This window comes from Miniopterus schreibersii, assembly GCF_964146895.1.
Source record: "Miniopterus schreibersii genome assembly, chromosome: 8".
Taxonomy (NCBI): domain Eukaryota; kingdom Metazoa; phylum Chordata; class Mammalia; order Chiroptera; family Miniopteridae; genus Miniopterus; species Miniopterus schreibersii.
This window is the reverse complement of record NC_138109.1, coordinates 49,744,560-49,762,857: the sequence shown is the minus strand read 5'-3', so window position 1 is coordinate 49,762,857 and position 18,298 is coordinate 49,744,560. Positions and strand designations below refer to the sequence as shown.

Genomic DNA, 18,298 nt, shown 5'->3' with positions numbered 1-18,298 from the left:
TACATTTATATTTGCACAGATGATAACGAATGTGGAAATTTAACCCAGCCCTGTGGTGAAAATGCCAACTGCACTAACACAGAGGGAAGTTACTATTGTATGTGTGCACCTGGTTTTAGATCCACAAGTAACCAAGACAGATTTATCACTAATGATGGAACCATCTGTATAGGTAAGTCAACTATCTCTTAAAAATTAAATAATTTTTAAACCAAATTCTGCCACTCCTTGATTACATCCTTGATGTTAAACACTTTCATAAACTTCATTCATTACTTTATTTCTCCAATGTTGTCTAATCAGTTACTGTGGAATATTTATCCAAGGATATAAGAAAAAAATATTTTTTTTGAGAAAAATCAAATAATTTACAAAACAAAATTCATGAACCATGGTGACAAACAACAGAATAAATATTTGCACTTAAAGTACTAACTCAAGAAAATTATGCTTTGCATCATACAATGTTGATACTTTTATAAATATACATGCTGAAATGAGCTCTACATTTTCTTAGAATGTGTTCAGATAGGCATTGCTTATGAAAGAATTGTTCTAGTGCTTTACTTCTTCCTTCAGAAAGTTAGTCACACTTCCTGGCCGGGCGTGGCTCAGTGGTTTCTATCTCTCTCTTCCTCTCCCTTCCTCTCTCTTTGAAATCAATAAAGATATATTTTTTTAAAAAGTCACACTTAAGATCTGCATTAAGATTTTCTGAACACTACAATCCTATTTAGAAAATCATTTCAATTTCACTAAAATGTCCTCTGTGGAGATAATTTTAATTCAGTCCCTAAGTGAAATGACACTGAGTCTGAAGAGAGTATCTAGAATATGTTTTTTAAATGTCCTATTGTAATTTGGTTATGCATTTGATTTATTAGATCCTATAGAGTTTGGGTTATAGTCTCAGAAGAAAAGATTGTTTAGAAACTTCAAAAGATGAGCTATGTTCAGAGGCAAAATCTTTGAACTGAAAGCTTTTCCCTTTGAAAATAAATTATAAATCATCTTACTCATGGTTTCTAAAAAAAATGTCCAGTGTACCAAGAACTAGTATAATTAATTATGATTAATAGTTATCTACAAGATTAATAGATGAACTGAGGCACTAAGTTAAATTACATAGCCAGGGGTAGATGTGGGACTAGAACCCAGGACTTTCTATGCAGCATGGACAAGCATAATGTGCTGCTTCTACTTTACATAGTTAAAGAGAGAAATCCAAGTTAATCTAGATCACACGAAGGCCTTTGGATAGGTCTCCAGTGAGATTCCCATCAGTAAGCTAAGTTGAAGTCTGTCAGTTATTATTAACAACATGATGAGCTAAGAGCTAATGTTCAAAGAAAATTTAGCAGTGAAATGTCTTTATCAAAGAAATTATCACGTCTCATGTACTTGTGGTTCATAACATTTACTCTGCTGTGTAAACAGGGAAGATCTTATTCCCCTCCTTTTATGCCCAAGGGAGCGCAGGGCTACTCTCCATTCGTTCAGGATAAAGGGGGAATTAGATCACAATCTTGCATCTAGAAAAAGCCATTGTTATTTCCACAGGACACTGAAGTGGGTGGGCCACTAAAATCTCACGCACTGATGTGAATCATGCAAATGCAGTGACCCCAGCTTCACAAGGGCATAAAAGATTTAAAATATGAGAAACTAATGCTGTTTTGTTGACTGATGATTTCATCTTCAGTGTTGGCAGCAAAGTGTTTTCATTGGAATGTAGATATACAATTATTAAGGAAATAAGATAAACATGAAGTCTTGCCCGGAAAACTTACAGGTCCTCACTCTTTTTCCTTCTCGAGCCTATATTCTTGTTGCTAGTCTTCTTAGAATGGTATTTAATATGAGTATTGTAACTTTGGTAGTTAAGTTCTAATTATGTAGCTCCTTAAGCTTTCCTAGAAATGTTCCAGTAAGTGAAAAAAATCTAACTTGTGACATCTTAATCACTGGCATGTAATACAGTTTTAACTACTCTTCACTCCTTCTGGTCTCTAGAAGACACCTTGCATTTTCATCTGGCCTTGTTTACTTTTACAATGACTCCCTTCCCAAAGGGCTGTACTTCTCTGTTTTCCTCACAAGCATAGAATTCCTATACCAGAAAAAAAAAAGCTGAATCACAGACACAGAGAAAACATGCACACAGAGATTATTTAATGCCAACGTTTTATGGGGGTGTAGTCCATTGTAATTTAGAACTTCCTCCCAATGTTCATTTACTGTTGAGATACTGTGGAATGGCCCTAATTTCCTGCTGATTCCTTCTTTAGCTATTTTTAAGTCATCAGTAAACACAACTACTATATGAAAGCCCAGTACCAGATTCTGAGGCCTTCAGTTTCTACTTGTTTTGTTTGATGGATTTATTCAGCGAAAATTCATTCTCTTGAAAATGGCTATTTCTCAGCAATTTTGTTGTCCTTAAGGATTAAGCTTTTTTTGAGAAGCAGAGCAGCTACTTCTCTTTTTTTTCCAGTCTTGTAGTAATTTTTGTTGTGCACTGTGATAATCCTCAGGGAATGTGAACGGAGAACCGTAATTCTATTCCTTTTGTATGTTAGCATATCACCTTGTAGTGTATTGCCTCTAATCTGAAAGTTTAGCTGATAGTTAAATTTGGCATGTCTGATAATTATAGTCATTAAGAACCTCTATAAATAGATAATGAAAAATTCCAATTCAGGGCAAGAAATGACCCAAGCAAAATTATTTACCATTGTCTATATTTAAATACTACTTAGCACAAATAAGGTAATTTTGTTGCAGAAAGCTTTAAGACTTAGCATCATGCAGAATCTTCTTCACCTTGGAATCACAGTAAAACAAAACTATTTGCCCAGCCTCCCAGAGACCTAGTTTCAAGAATCGCATTTCACAAATGGGGAAACTGTGGCATCCAAAAGTGAAGTGACTCTTCCAAGGCCAGATGAGTAGAACCCAAGAATCCCTTCATGTTTACCATTGTGCTTAAGAGCTATGTCTACTCCTTGTAATTTTTTATGTCCTATTTCCTTGGGTACTCTTATAGTGCCAGATTTTTTCTTTTGAATAATATTAACATCCAATTTTGTCTCTGCAAATTACTTCTAATAATTGAACATTTTATCTTGCTTTGAAGTCTGTGAGTTAAACAACTTTTGAAAATTCAGCTATTGATGGAAATTATGAGAATCAAAACAATCATGTGATCATGTTTTTGGAAGAAAGTTATGATAATATTCTTCTGGGTTGGCTTATTGTGGACATAAAAAAAGTATAACCTTATTACTGAAAAAGTAACAAATGAATTTTTTGATGTGCAAAACAAGCAAATAATTTTTATGATGTCTCCATGTAGAGAAATCAAGTTAGCATTGTTAAGCCCAGAGTTAGGTTGGTAGTGGAAAAAGTGGATCAATTCTTAAATATGGTATGTCAATTCTAGTCCAACTGAAATAATTACATAGTAGCAATTTTGCTTTCATTAAGTAGAGGAGGGGGTTCTTTTACTCTTTATTATAGCTTTGGAAAGCTCCAAGACAGCAACCTAATGAGACACTCTTTATCAATCAGTTTCCTCCAAACCTACATATTCACAGGGCTCCTGCTATTAAGAAAAAACATACTGTAAATAGCATCACTGGACCTGATTTCTAATTGCAACATCAGATCCTACTGCATCTTAGACACTACTCCAAACACTTTCATATACATTTCCTCATTTATTATGAAAAAGAACTCTTTGGAGTTAAAAGGTATTTTTATAGTATTACCCAAGGTCCCAAAACTAATGAATAATAATAGAGTTAAGGAGAATCCATAGGTGTTTTATTAGATCCAAGCCAATTAAGCCCTGCAAGAAATTTCAGGACAAGTTAGTGGGATCTTCCGGCAAAGTGGCAGTCACATTCATTTCGGGTAACCGCTTCATCCCATCTGGGCATGGGATATCCTTTCAATATTTTATGATTCTCTCTATACTACTAGGTAGCAAAGGGGCACAGAATGACAAGCTGAGGCTGGTGAAAGCTCTTTGCTACCCTGGCACACAGCCAGATGTGGTGGTCACACACTCCGTTGCCAGGTTAGACTCAATAAACTCTGCTACTGAGGCCCTGAGTGAAAAGAACACCCAACTTGGCAAACCTCACATCCACGTTTTACAAAAAAGTAACGGGAAAAAATATAAACAAGAAAAGTATAAACAGTTTGGAAAACATTACTTAGATGGGATGATTGAGGTTTGAAAAACATCACTTTGGTCAGATATTTAATATTCTTTTCTAACACTTGGAGTCAGAATATAAAAATTTGCATTATCCTAATCTCGACTAGTAGTCTCCCAGACTACCTCATAATCTTTGCAGGTTGCCATCCTGTGAATTGGTGAATTCAGAAGTCGAAACACCCCGCTTGGTGAAAGGCTGCCATCCTGGGAGTCCAGCCAGCCGGCGAGCGGTGGCGAGGGGCTTGTCGGGCAGAGCCCAGCCGGGCGCCGCGGGGGGAGGCTGCCGGGAGCTGGAGCGCGGGGCTCTGAGCCCCCCTCCGGGTGCGCCTGCGTCCAAAGCCCAGGCGGGAAGGCGGAATGGAGCTGGGAGGAGCCCAGATTTGTATGCTGCTCAGAGATTGGTGTGGGGTGACGTTCCCAAGAATGTTGCACCTTTCAATAATTTTGAAATTGAGAGAATCAACACCATGCTTTCTGTTAAGCCATAGAAGGCATCTGAAAATGTGAAACATGGGTTTTCAAAAACATAGCCGTCTTATCCATGAAAGAAATTGCTCTGTTCATGATATATAATGGATGTGTTCACACTTTCTTTGGGGTATTTTCCCCATTTAGTTACAGCTAATGCTACTTCTTCAGCACTGTTCCAAAACTACTAGTCTTTTGCTTTCTCATATTTTTTTCTCACTTCATTGACTTCATGAAAAATAATAACCCTAGTCTGCACTCCTACCTGGGTTCTTTTCTTCAGCTCAACCTGGAATGTTTTTCCTGATGGTTCTACGTATTCCAAGAGTCTACCTGCTATTACTCATCCCCTACTTTATTTTGTCTTTTTTCCCTTTATTTTTGGTGGGGGAGAGTGGCAATTTCTGAACACATACAATGAAATATGAGGAAGAGGGTGAGCATGCTAGAGCAGCAGTCCTGTGAAAAGTAACACTCAGATTTCTGGGCAGTACAGATTATGAATGTATAGACTTGGCAGAAGAACAAGGGATTTTCTACCTTTTTTCGGGCCTGTTAATTGTCTTCTTAAATCTAGTACTATCCTTTTTCTGGCTAATAGAAATTTCTTCAAGAATCTGGCAAAACGTTTATTGTCAGTTGCAGTTTTGTGTGGTATGAGTTTTAATGTTTTTCTGTACTTTTATTGAATTTTTAAAGTGAAAAATTAGTATCCGTTACATTTAAGATAACTAACCAGATGACATTTTAATTGAATTTTGATTACTTTCCTTTTTTATGACAGACAGTATTGTGCCACTCTATTAGTTCTAAAAAAAAATAAAATTGTATACTTAAGAGTACAGACTTATTCTTTAACCTAACATAGAGTAGCTCAAAGATGTCAGCTAGGCTGGGACAAAAAACGTTTGCTTTAGTTTAAGAAAATGATCTGGACTTCAGTTCCTTGGAATCATTCTCTATTTGAACCCTGCCTTTTAGCAGAGTATTTATACTGTATTTATTCATTTAAGACATATTTCGCTGTGGTATGTAAAATTTATATTAAGAATAAATTATGTGAGCTTCAAACCTATAATTTTTATTGTGGCTTTGGTATATGGCTACTGAAAAAGCTAAGACTTAATTCTGTACAGTTTGTTACTTTATTTATGCTGGGTCTGCATTAAGAATCATAATATAACCTGAACAAAAATGAAAATTGTGGTATGATTTTAAGGGAGTTAAATCACACATCTGCTACATCTTAATTTTTAGGTTAACCTGCATGCAAAAATGGAGCTTTGGAAAGAAAGTGGGCTATTCTTTTTTTATCCTTCAGATTTATCTAAACTCAGTTGTTATAATTAAGTTTAATAGTAGAAAACAGAGCATTTTAAAAGTTGGGTTTTCATTAAATTAGGACTAAATGTTACATATTCAGTGACAAAAATTAATGACGCTGTTGATGAATCATGCTATTCAGAAAACAGTTCAAGTGTTTGGCCCATGAATAACATTTTCAATACACTGTCAAAATGGATTGGCCAAATCAGGGTTAAACAAATATATGAAGCTAAGTTAGCTCCGTCATTTTTCCTAATGATGGGATTTTCCTTGCATGCTTATAAAATTTGGTATGAAATCACTAACTGTATGTAATAATATCAGCAGTGCAGCATATATATGAGTACTAAATTAAAAAGTTAATTTTTCAAATATTTCCAGATATAGATGAGTGCAGTGAATCAGTTGCCTGTGGTGACCATGCAGTATGTGAAAACGTGGATGGTGGGTATAACTGCTCCTGCGAGGAAGGTTATCAGACATCCTCAGGAAAAACACAGTTCACACCAAATGATGGCACTTACTGCAAAGGTAAATTATGAAAAAATTATGCAAAATATGTGCTACATAGTTGTGAAGTGTCAAAGAGCTACACCTATCAAGAAATATGCCAGTATTCTCTAATTGCTTATAAAATGAAATTAGAGAAGAAAAAATATTATTTTCCTAATAGAAGACATAGACCACATGTTTGATGTGGTTAACATACATCATATTCCTTAGGGTAACTACAATCTTCCATTTTCCATAAAATAGTGCATATTTTGAATAAAAATGAATGTTTTATTATGAATAAAAATTAAAAAATAATGAATAACAAAAATAGTTGAATTTTAATGAATAATAATTAAAAATGAAATGCATGTGTTAAGGTGTTTTTAATGATTAAATAATTGAGTAAAATCATTGGAATCAATATAAACATCTCAGGAAAAAAATATTTAAAACTTACTGTATGATCTATTTTCTACAGAAAGTATGAATGCAGACTGCTATTTAGATTATGCCTGTATTGCTGTAAATCCTGGTAACAAAATTTTAACAAAAGTAAGTAGACTAGTTGAATTAAAAATTTATTTTATTTTGATATTTTGATTTTAGTTAAAATGTTTTCAATGTCACATTTTAAAAAGTGTAACAAGCAGTTGATTTTCATGAAGAGTTGAAACTATTTATGTAGAGAGATCTAAGAATTTTATTTGAGTCTCAGATAGGATTAATTTGAAGCTCCCCAATGTTTTGAGGAAGACTTTCACATATTTAACTCATGCTTCTTTTACTATTCAATATACTGAAAAATGCTTTTCAATATGGAAAGAAAGTTGGTGAATAAAGTAGCCAGACCATTGATCTCAGGCCCATTCTCACATTCTAAGGATCACAGATGAATGAATCTAGATTTTGTTCTCTATAGTAAATATTTGAAAAAGTCAATAATGAATTAGGAAAAAGTAGGACATCTATAAAATTATCATGCGATTGAAAGTGTGAATCTCAACATGACTAATTAACAATCAGCTAAAGCAATTTCCATTTTATCACATTGTAAAGAATTTTCTGTGGTTGATTAAAATCTAATTCAAATTAAGTTATGCTTATAACTTTTAAAAGCTGATTTTTAGAAATTACCAATTCAAACATGCTGTTCCTTTTCTGAAGTAATTTCTATGCTTTTAAAGTTATTTGCTAAGATTCTGTAAATAATTTCAGGTTTCAGTGCTGTATGTTATGGTTTGGGTTTAGTCTGCTAACTTACTAATGTATAGGACAAAAAAACCAAACTTGGAATAAATTTAACACACAACCTTTATTCTTGAAAAGATACAGTAGAACTCTAAACTAGTTTCATTTTCCTGGACTTATTTTTGTTCAGATTAGACACACAAACCAACCTGTGGCTTTACTACAAGAAGTCTATAGGAATTCTGTGAAAAATCTTTCACTGATGGATATAACTTCATATATAGAAATATTAGCAGAAACAGCGCCATCACTGGGTTACATGAATAGCACTAACTCAGACAAGGACACCCTTTCTAATTCAACTCTTGCTGTAAGTATGTTGAACTTTAACTCAATATTATTGAGCTTCAGATTTTCCCTTATATTTGTGATTAATGAAAGATTGCAACATTTTTAAAAGATACACTTTTTGTCAACAGGAATTTGTGAAAACTGTGAATAATTTTGTTCGAAAGGATACGTTTACAGTCTGGGACAAGTTACCTGTGGTTCATAGAAGAGCTCATCTTACAAAACTGATGCATGCTGCCGAACAAGCTACCATAAGGATTTCTCAGAACTTCCAAAAGACCACTCAGTTTGATACTAATTCAAGTGATGTAGGTAAGAATCGAAGGTCAATTTCAAAGCAATAGTATTTTCCAAATAAGCCATTCTCAAAAGGGAAGGAGAGTATTTAAAATACTGTTGATTAAATAGCCAGTTGTTTTATCAATGTAGGAATAAATGGTGATGCATATTACAAGACTGATATGAATAAAGGGTGAGTAAAAATAGATGAATATATGAGCATTGCCTCATTCCTACGATATCCACCTTTTCCTGTTCCTGAACCATTTAGCGTTTTTTTTCTTTATTTATCTTTATTGTTGAAAATATTACAGATGTCCCCTTTTTTCCCCATTGACCCTTTACACCTTGCACCCACTCCCTACCCCAGGTCTTCACCACACTATTGTCTGTGTCCATGGGTTATGCATATATGCATATAAATTCTTTGGTTAATCTCTCCCCACCCACCCACATACCCCCACCTTCCCTCTGACATTCGTCAGTCTGTTCCATGCTTCTATGTCACTGAATCTATTTTGTTCATCAGTTTATTATGTCCTTTAGATTCCACATATAAGTGCAATCATGTGATGTTTGTCTTTCTTTGCCTGGCTTATTTCACTTAGCATAATATTCTCCAGGTCCATCCACACTGTCCCAAAGGGTATGAGATTCTTCTTCTTTACAGCTGCGTAGTATTCCACGGTGTAAATGTCCCACAGATGGGCACTTGGGCTGTTTCCAGATCTTAGCTATTGTAAACTACGCTGCTATGAACATAGGGGTGCATATGATTAGTGTTTCAGGATTCTTAGGCTATATTCCTAGAAGTGGGATCACTGGGTCAAAAGGCAGTTTCATTTTTAATTTTTGAGGAACCTCCATACTGTTTCCATAGTGGCTGCACCAGTCTGCATTCCCACCAGCAGTGTACTAGGGGTCCCCTTTCCCCACACCCTCGCCAGCATGTGTAATTTGTTGATTTGTGGATGGCAGCCATTCTGACAGGTGTGAAGTGATACCTCGTTGTGTTTTTAATTTGCATCTCTCTGATGATTAGCAACGCTGAGCATTTTTTCATATGTCTCTTTGCCATTGGCATGTCCTCTTTGGAGAAGTGTCTATTCAGGTCCCTCGCCCAGACTACATTACTCCCTTGCTATTCTTGGTTAGTCTTCTCATGACTTGTGAGGATCTACCTTGACCAATGATTGTAACAGACAGATTCTCTGGATGTAGTATATTTACATTTCTTTTTAGGAATTCTTCGTCTTTTGATAACATAAAGCAATCAACATAGTAGGCTACAATCTTTCCTGCTTCATGCAATCTTATACTTAAAATATTAGGAAACTTGGATCAGACTCAAAGATGCCAATAAAGTTGACAGAGGATACAAAGTACATTTTCTGAAATAATCATTGCATACATCTCTACTATATTTTCTGGGTGTCATCCTGCTATGCAACAGTAGATATGCAACCAAAATCATCGTCTCATCAGGGTTCACCACTTACTCAAAATTAAAGTAGCAAGCATCATCACTAATGTATAGGAATATATATATCTAAGACATCCCTGCGTGAAAAAGGTGAAAATACACCAGGTAAGGAAATTATCCTACAGGAATTTAATCAAATCCCTCTCCATATAGTATAGTATAATACCATCTTCTAAGACATTATTGTTCTTACTCTTTGCTTTGGTAATTATGATATATAGCCTCCTTGTGTTCATACATGTTTTATCTTTCATTTTATTTAATAAAAATATATATAAACCATGAATGCTATAGTACAATAAAAAAAAATTAAACTTGAATCAGATTTTATGATATAATGTCCAAACATGTTTAGAATAGGTTCATTCTACCAGCTATAAATAAGAAGTTGAAATACAATAATGACAGATGAAATTGTCTCTAACTAAATAAATATTCATTAAACTAATTTCAGGGAATTTATGATTTTCGTGTTTTTTTCCAGCTCTCAAAGCTTTCTTTTTTGATTCACACCACATGAAACATATTCATCCCCATATGAATGTGGACGGAGATTATATAAAGATATTTCCAAAGAGAAGAGCTGCAGATGATTCAGATGGTAGGGCTATGGCAATCTTATACACAATTTCAATGATTTGCAATAAATATTTATTATGCATTTGATTGTATTATGTGTACATACAATATGTGTGGTATCCTATAGAAAATTATTTGAGGTTTATATCGAGAATTTCCATATTTGTACTTGAGATTTTCATTTGGTTATAAACACTGGGGGAGAATTTTAGCTGACAATATTTACATCCTTCTTGTCTTACCTCCAACCTCTGTAACTGTCTGATATTGTTGAGATTCTAATGAAAATATACAGAAAATATGTGGTTTTACTATTTGGTTTGAAGCAGTCAATAGATGCTGTGATTTTCACAGAGTTTTTTAATATTTCTTCTTCAGTAATACTTCATGTTCTTCATTGTGAGACTCAATTTGTGATTGTGTAAGGAAAGCAAATAATGTTCAAAAAACCAGAAAGTTTTATTGTTTAGGCTTGGACTTTTTTCCCACTTAATGTTTCTTAGTCTTCAACTAAACTAAAGGCAGGATTTCTTAAGAAGTAGAATCACAGGATGCTAGACTAACAGGTAACTTAATGATTATCTAACCAAATTTTCTCATTTTATAGATAATGGAACTAAGGCACAAAGAACTTAACAGATTTGTCTCTAGGCATGTCAACAGGTAGTACAAAACCAGCACTAGAAGGGAAGGAGTTGACAAAGAGTTCAGCCTTGGTCAGCTTTTCCTGGTCCCCTAACCACAAGCAATCTAGCAGCCACTATTTAGTTTTGGTTTTTTATTGTTCAAAATATTATAGATGTCTCTTTTTCTCCCCATTGACCCATTCCACCCCACCCCTATTTTAATTTAACCATTTATCTGCTCTTACTTCAATGCACTTAGGAAAAAACCTCTGCTGATAGTAGAATAATTGTGGTTGTGATTCCCATATAGTTGAAAATATATTACCTCATGAAAACATGAATTATAATATTTTCTCAAGAATGCGTGGGTAGTCATAAATACAAATGAAAAATATATACAATAACACACATATAGTCTCTTTCTATAGTCATCATTTCATAAGAAGATATGTCTTTGTGATGAAAAAACATGCTATGCTTTCAATCTCAGAAGAATGTCTTTTTTAAAAAAATTCAAAACACTAATGTGGGCTTTATTTCTAATCCATTGATAGTATACTCTCCATTTTTTCATGTTATTTTTTATTCAAGAGTGAGAAACAGATGGCCATAAAAAAAGCAAAAATAACCAAGCCTTCCTGCCATTAAACCCATGACTCTTACCCTATTACATCATCTTCTAATTAACCAAGAACACATAATATTTAGGAGCAAATCCAAAGAATGTGTTAAGCTGTCATATTTTCAAAGATTTGAGTAGCATGTAGAAGTTAAAAATAAAAACATTAAAAAGACTTATCATAGTGACAGGTGATGAAATTTCATGGAATTAGTATCTCGAAGAGATCCCATCTGAGTGTATGGTAGTTTTGTTGCATTTAATGATCACGTATGTAAACTCTGACAATTGAAAAGGACTGTAATAATATCAGCTCTCCAGAAAACAGTGGGAGAAAATTTATTTTCCCCAAGGTTGAAACTTAAAATTGAGGGCAAGCCTAACAAACGGGTCAAACCCACTCAATGATGTCCACAAGTGATTATTCATTCATTGACAAAATCCATTAAGAAAAACATGTATTAGCTAAAAGCAGCATGGTATCATTAGTAGGAAAATAAGGAGGCACACGTGCATTTTAAAAATTTTTATAGACTGAATTTTAGTCCCTATCATTAGTGAATGAACCCCTAGTTTACTGAAAGAAGGTACAGATCTCATACGAGTTGAAATCTAGATCATGCCTAAAATTAGTGAGAAATCATGGGAATTAAGAGGGTTTCAAAATGATGAGAATGGAAAAATCCTGAAACAATATTCAGAAAGAAAGCTAAAAAATGGATTTGGGAACATTGTCTATACCATGAATCTCCTTTTACACAAAGTCAAAAATTGATGTTAAACATTTTCCCTTAGAAAGAGTAGGAGTGATTAATAGATCATAAAAATCCATCTTACCTTTTTGGTGCTTCAGTGGATTTTGGACCATCTCCTACTACAACCTCTGAGAAGTCGCTGTTGCATGAACTGGTTCATCAACTGGACTAGGTCAAGTTGACCGAAAAGGTTTTCAGGTCCCACATTCAGCTCCAGTCTGTCCATAGAAAAAGCTGGCTAGTTGTCATCTCTTCAAGTTATAATAATTTCACTAGCTCAATCATGTTTTACTAACATTATTTCTTTTTTTGATACAGTTTTTTTAGGCTGGCAGTTCAAGAAAATACTCTATGTAGTATATCTGAATTTTAGCAAGGCTTTTAGCAATGTCTCTTATGGTACTTTTTTAAGTTAAGATAAAAAATATGAATAGTGATATACTTTGGCAACTTCTAGCTCACATGACCATATCCAAAAAGAATTATGTATTAGTGTGATATTGTAATGTGGAGAGTTCCAGTTTTGTATCACATCCTTTGTTTTTATGATACTATCAACATTTTTATTTATAATTTTGATTAATTTATGCTTTTCAAATTATGTGCCAGTTTCACAAATTTAAGGGAGCAAATGATTATGATAGAGTTCTCCTAAGTTGTCCAAGTATCTAACACAAACGTATAATGTCTCTAGCTAATAAGTGAAATAATAAATTTCCTATCCCAAGACTGCATAGCTATATGTCATCAATATTAAATAGAAAACATTTAGTGAGCATGAGGTTGAACTCAGTGGGATCTTACAACTCATTCAATTCTAAACTTTCTTAATACTATGTATTTGATAATTTTCTTTTCTAACTCATATATTTGCACAGCAAAGTAATAACATAAATATTTATCTTTAGAGGGACTATACTTTACACCATTGTTCTTAGTCAGGACCGGGATGCAAATTTACCTAGGACCATTTTTTTCTTAACTATAGTTTGTGCAAAGATGTTATAGTCCATGATCAGTTTCAGAGACAGACGTGAGAGAATTTGTCTCAGTATGGTTTGGTGATTCAGCCATGAACTTATTATGACTTACATTTCAGTATCTAGGAATTTGTATGACTCCCTTAGAATAAAAATGTTGCCTGTTCAATTATGTCTATTTTAACAGCTTAAAAACATTTTTGTTTTATAATTATTTCACCAAATATATTAATTTGATTTATAGGCAATGTCACAGTTTCATTTTTATATTATAAGAGTATTGGTCCCTTGTTCTCATCATCTGACAACTTCTTATTGGAACCGGAAAGTTATGATAATTCTGAAGAGGAGGAAAGAGTCATCTCTTCAATAATTTCAGTCTCAATTAGCTCAAACCCACCCACATTGTATGAACTTGAAAAAATAACATTTACATTAAGTCACATAAAGGTAAGTTGTTTTTCTGCTATTGGTTATGATTGTGAAACATTGAAAGAAGTGGACATCTTTGTTGTGTCATTTTAATTATATGTGAGTTCTTGAGTTTAAAAATACAGACTCAAAATTAAAAGTGTAAAGTGGTTACAACTAATTTTCTAAAAATACTTTATACTTTCAGTGTCCTTTAAACTGTCTTATAAATACCAAAGAATTTGACATATTTGATTCTCCAAAATTAAACTATATTTTAGTTTTGTTTTTAAGTACATACATGATTCATTTTGGAAATCTCTGTACCTTTAAGGAATGTGTTATAAAAATGTATCAGCGTCAAAGAGATAAATGTTACTTGTGTAATGAAGGCAGTGTTTAGTTAGTAATTATCATTTAAAATAATAGTTGCACAGATTTGGTGCTGATTAGAACAAAATCACAGCAACGTTTATAATATTTCATAAAGAAATTAGCTGAGACCATTTTACTCTCTTATTGTTATTCTAAATCTTTTTTCAAACTCATATGTAATTGAAACAATACAATAAAAAAAAACACCACATGATTAGAAATAACCGAGAACTTAGGGTTTTTTTTATATACCTAAAAATGCATGGGGAAACTCAAAGTCATAGATTATTTGCTGCCTTTTTACAGTTTATGTTTTCTTGGGCTTTCAGTAGAATTTCAGCCCTGGTACATGATTAAATTACCACTAATGCTCTATTTGGAGAGCCTTGAAGTTGGCCAATTACATTGACATGTTTATGGGAGAGAGAAGGGACTAAAAGAATATATATGCTTGCCCACAATACAAATGTGTCACTATAAATAAAGACACCTAATGTAGAGAGAAACTAAGTGCAGGAAAGTGCAAGAAAATAGCTCAATCCTAAACATAGGTAGGCATTATGTTGAGAAAAATAGAAGATATGAAATGTAAGAATGGAAACTAAACTTAGATATTTTCAGATGTTAAAGGCAAATGACCCTTTTGAACTAGAAAGCAAACACTGTTCTTTTACATAGTCTGATGGTTTTTCTATGGTTTTGTTGGTGGGATGTTTTGGTAGGTGAAAAGATGCCTACTTCAATATCTTTGACACAACAACAAAACAAATCACACATTTAAACAAAAATTCTTCATTATCATTCATGGGAAAATTTAATTGTCCTAATTTGCCACTCTGGTCAAATCTTTTGCCCATTCAAAGTAAGGACCATTATGAAATTTCATCACTTTGCCAACACACCTACCTAATCCATGGTTCCCTCTCTCTGATAATAAAACTTGGATCCTTTTTTTCTGAGAAAATAGAAGTTATCTCATACAGAACACCTTCAGTGTCCTGATCCCTGATAATTTATTCACAACCTTACAGATTGGTATATATTTCCCCATTACCTCAGAGGAGTATTAGTAATAGTTGACATAGTATTGTTCATAATAATAATAATAATAATAATAATAATAATAGCAACCAGTATTTTAATAATGTTTATATGGGACCAGTCCTTGTAAGTTATTTACTTTTTAAATAGCTCATTTAATTCTCACAAAAGCCCTATAGATATGCACTATTATCTCCATTTTTATGGATAAGGAGACTGAGACTCTGAGAGATTAAATAACTTGCCTGTGGTCACTGAACAACCACCTGGTAGAGAAAGGTTTTGTTCCTACCAAGTCCTCCTCACAGTCCATGCTGTCAGTGGCTGCAGTGCTCTCCTGCCCCCTGCTGTCCTCTGAAACCCTCCCCTACCTGCCTCTCAAGAAATTATGCTTCATCCGTTATTTATTCTTCCCTGGATATCCCCACATTGGTGTCTACAGTAATAAATAGGCTCAATTTTCTCGCTTCCTACAAAAAAGGGACCACACTCTCATTGACTCTGTATCTCCTTCACCCGAACTCAGTAACACCTCTTATTTTAAGCTTCTAAAATACGTATTATCACTTGACTTCCATCTATGGAAAATTTGGATTTAGTTTTCCTACACACATCTTCCCCTGTGATACGCACACTCCCACAACTATCCATACTCCCATGCCTACATAAAATTTTAAGTTAAATCAATTTTTAAAGTGCATATTATTATAATTTAATTTGTATTTTTCACAACCAAATCATGAGGCTAAACCATTTTCCCAGTGTTAGTACATTCCTCTAATTTAGTGGGTCAAATTTTTATTTATCCATTACTAAGTCATACCCAAACTTTCTGACAGTAATATATACTTCCTCGCAAAACATTCAAACACATAAGATTACTTGTCAGCTAATTTGATGTCCTAAAGTCACCCTTCATAGGCCTCTGTAAACTTGACCCTTTCTGGATGGTTTGCTCTTTGGCCTGGACTTGCCTTTCACCATCATCTTGGACATGGGTCTTACCTGTCTCCTGTGTCAGATTCAATGTTTCCTTTGGCCAATGTTTCCTTTTCTTAGTTTATTTCCACATTTAGAGAATATTCTTCTATGGTTCTTGAGAGAAGGTACGTGGAAGATCAACTTTTTGAGGTATATTTTCCTTACACTCCAATAAATTCCATGATATAGAGTTATAAATTGTAAATAATTTTTCTTAAGATTTTTCTAGACCTTGCTCAGTTGTCTTCTGGCTTTTAAGGTTAACCTGGAGAAGTCGAATGCAATTCATAATGTACAGTCTTTTTTGTGAGATCAGTCTTTTTTTCTCTCTATAAATTTTTGACATCTTATTTTTATTCTGAGTTCTGAGAGTTCTGATCTAAGATGAACCTGGGTGTGAGTCCTTCTTCATGAACTGCATTAGGCATATGTGAGTCTGTTTAGTCAGTTCTAGGAAATTTTCTAACATTACATCTTAGGTAATTTCTTCTAGTGCCTCCATTCTCTTCCCCTGTTACTCTAATTATTTGATTCTTAGCTTTCCCAGCCAAGCCTCTAACATGTTTGTTTTTCAAAAAATTTTATTTTACATTTTTATTTTTTTCTGCTAACATTTTTCATTTCAACTTTATACTTAATTATCACTGAAAAGTTTATTATTTTTACCTTGCTTTCATTTAATTGGTGCAATCTCTCTCAGATATTATTCCTTTTTTAAAAAATATATTTTTTTGTTGATTTCAGAGAGAGGAAGGGAGAGGGAGAGATAGAAACATCCATGATGAGAGTCATTGACCGGCTGCCTCCTGCACGCCCCCGACTGGGGATCGAGCCCGGAACCCAGGCATGTGCCCTGACCGGGAATTGAACGCTGACCTCCTGGATCCTAGGTTGACGCTCAACCACTTAGACATGCCAGCCGAGCATATTTTTTTTTAATAACTTTTTCTGCCCCCGTATGGTGCTGCTCCTGCTTCCCCTTGCTCGGCTTGTTGCCTTTGTTCTGCCCTCGGGTTCGAGCTGTCGGGTGGGGCCCATGACTGGCCATTGGCGCCTAACGCCGAGGCCTCTGCGGGGTGGCCGCCTGCGGGGGGCTGAGGCCGCGGCGCGCTGCAGGGTCAGGAGGCTGTCTACACGCTCCTGGATGTCGCTACCTGATAGTGACCTGTCTTGAGCCTATGAGTTTCACAGAAGGAGCCCTTCTAGTCTCCTGCCTATGGACAGATGCTTTTCTGCAAGGATTACGGGACGAAGAGAACGTGAGGAGCGAAGGTGGGAGCCCAGTGTGTAGACAAACTCCCACTCAACCCGTTTTTTAAAGGACACTCTCACGCTCAGCTGACCCCGGTTTCCTAATTCTAGAGTCCCTCTGTTTTTTCTGGCTTATCTGGTGTCCAACAAGCCTGGGGTTGATCCTTTTCTGTATGTTTGGGGGTAAATAGATGTAGAATCAGGTTTCTTCACATAGCTTAACCTTTTTGAAAAAACTTTTTGTCATGTTCCCAGTTTTAGCTCAATCACTGTCTTCCCCAACCTGTTGCTCTCAAATTGCCCATCTTCATGGTGCTCCAACTGTTGACCCAACTGTTGGATTTAGCTTATACTTCGTTAAAGCAATAGTGTGATTTTATTAAAATCATCTGGGTTTCTATCACAGAGAGGGCAGATGCTTTATCTTTTTAACTGATAATTTCTGGTTTCTCTCAAGAAGCCCATCACATATTCAATACTCAACTAATATTTTCCTTAATAAATTGTTGTCTGAAGTTTTGGGTTTGATTCTGTGTTATTTCATTTACTGATGGTTAGTCTTTAATATATCTTTTGACATCTTATGAAACTCCATCCTGCTTTCTATTTCCTTTCCCCTGGTTTATTTTTCTTGTTTAATCTTTTCTCATCTTCTCATGAGAATGTAATGTCAACAATGCAAACGCTTTCTGTTTTATTAAGTGTTGTATTTTCAGTACCCGGATCAACAGTTACTACCTAGTATATACTCAATAAACACTTATTGAATAAATATCATATAATTATGAGTGCGATGCACTGTTTTAAATGACACAAACAGATCTCATTTGATAATAAACAATTTTCACAAAATTATGTGACACAG

General features: G+C 34.5%; 1 protein-coding gene across 1 annotated transcript in view; it reads left to right on the top strand.

Moving 5' to 3' along the window:
• The window catches only part of ADGRL4 (adhesion G protein-coupled receptor L4), an 89,107-nt gene that overhangs the window by 43,225 nt on the left and 27,584 nt on the right, over positions 1-18,298 (top strand). The window contains exons 3-9 of the mRNA XM_081145640.1: positions 20-172; positions 6,401-6,550; positions 6,993-7,066; positions 7,893-8,072; positions 8,182-8,365; positions 10,300-10,416; positions 13,619-13,824. Of these exons, the coding sequence (XP_081001766.1) occupies positions 20-172; positions 6,401-6,550; positions 6,993-7,066; positions 7,893-8,072; positions 8,182-8,365; positions 10,300-10,416; positions 13,619-13,824 (1,064 nt within the window). The remainder of the gene's footprint in view (positions 1-19; positions 173-6,400; positions 6,551-6,992; positions 7,067-7,892; positions 8,073-8,181; positions 8,366-10,299; positions 10,417-13,618; positions 13,825-18,298) is intronic.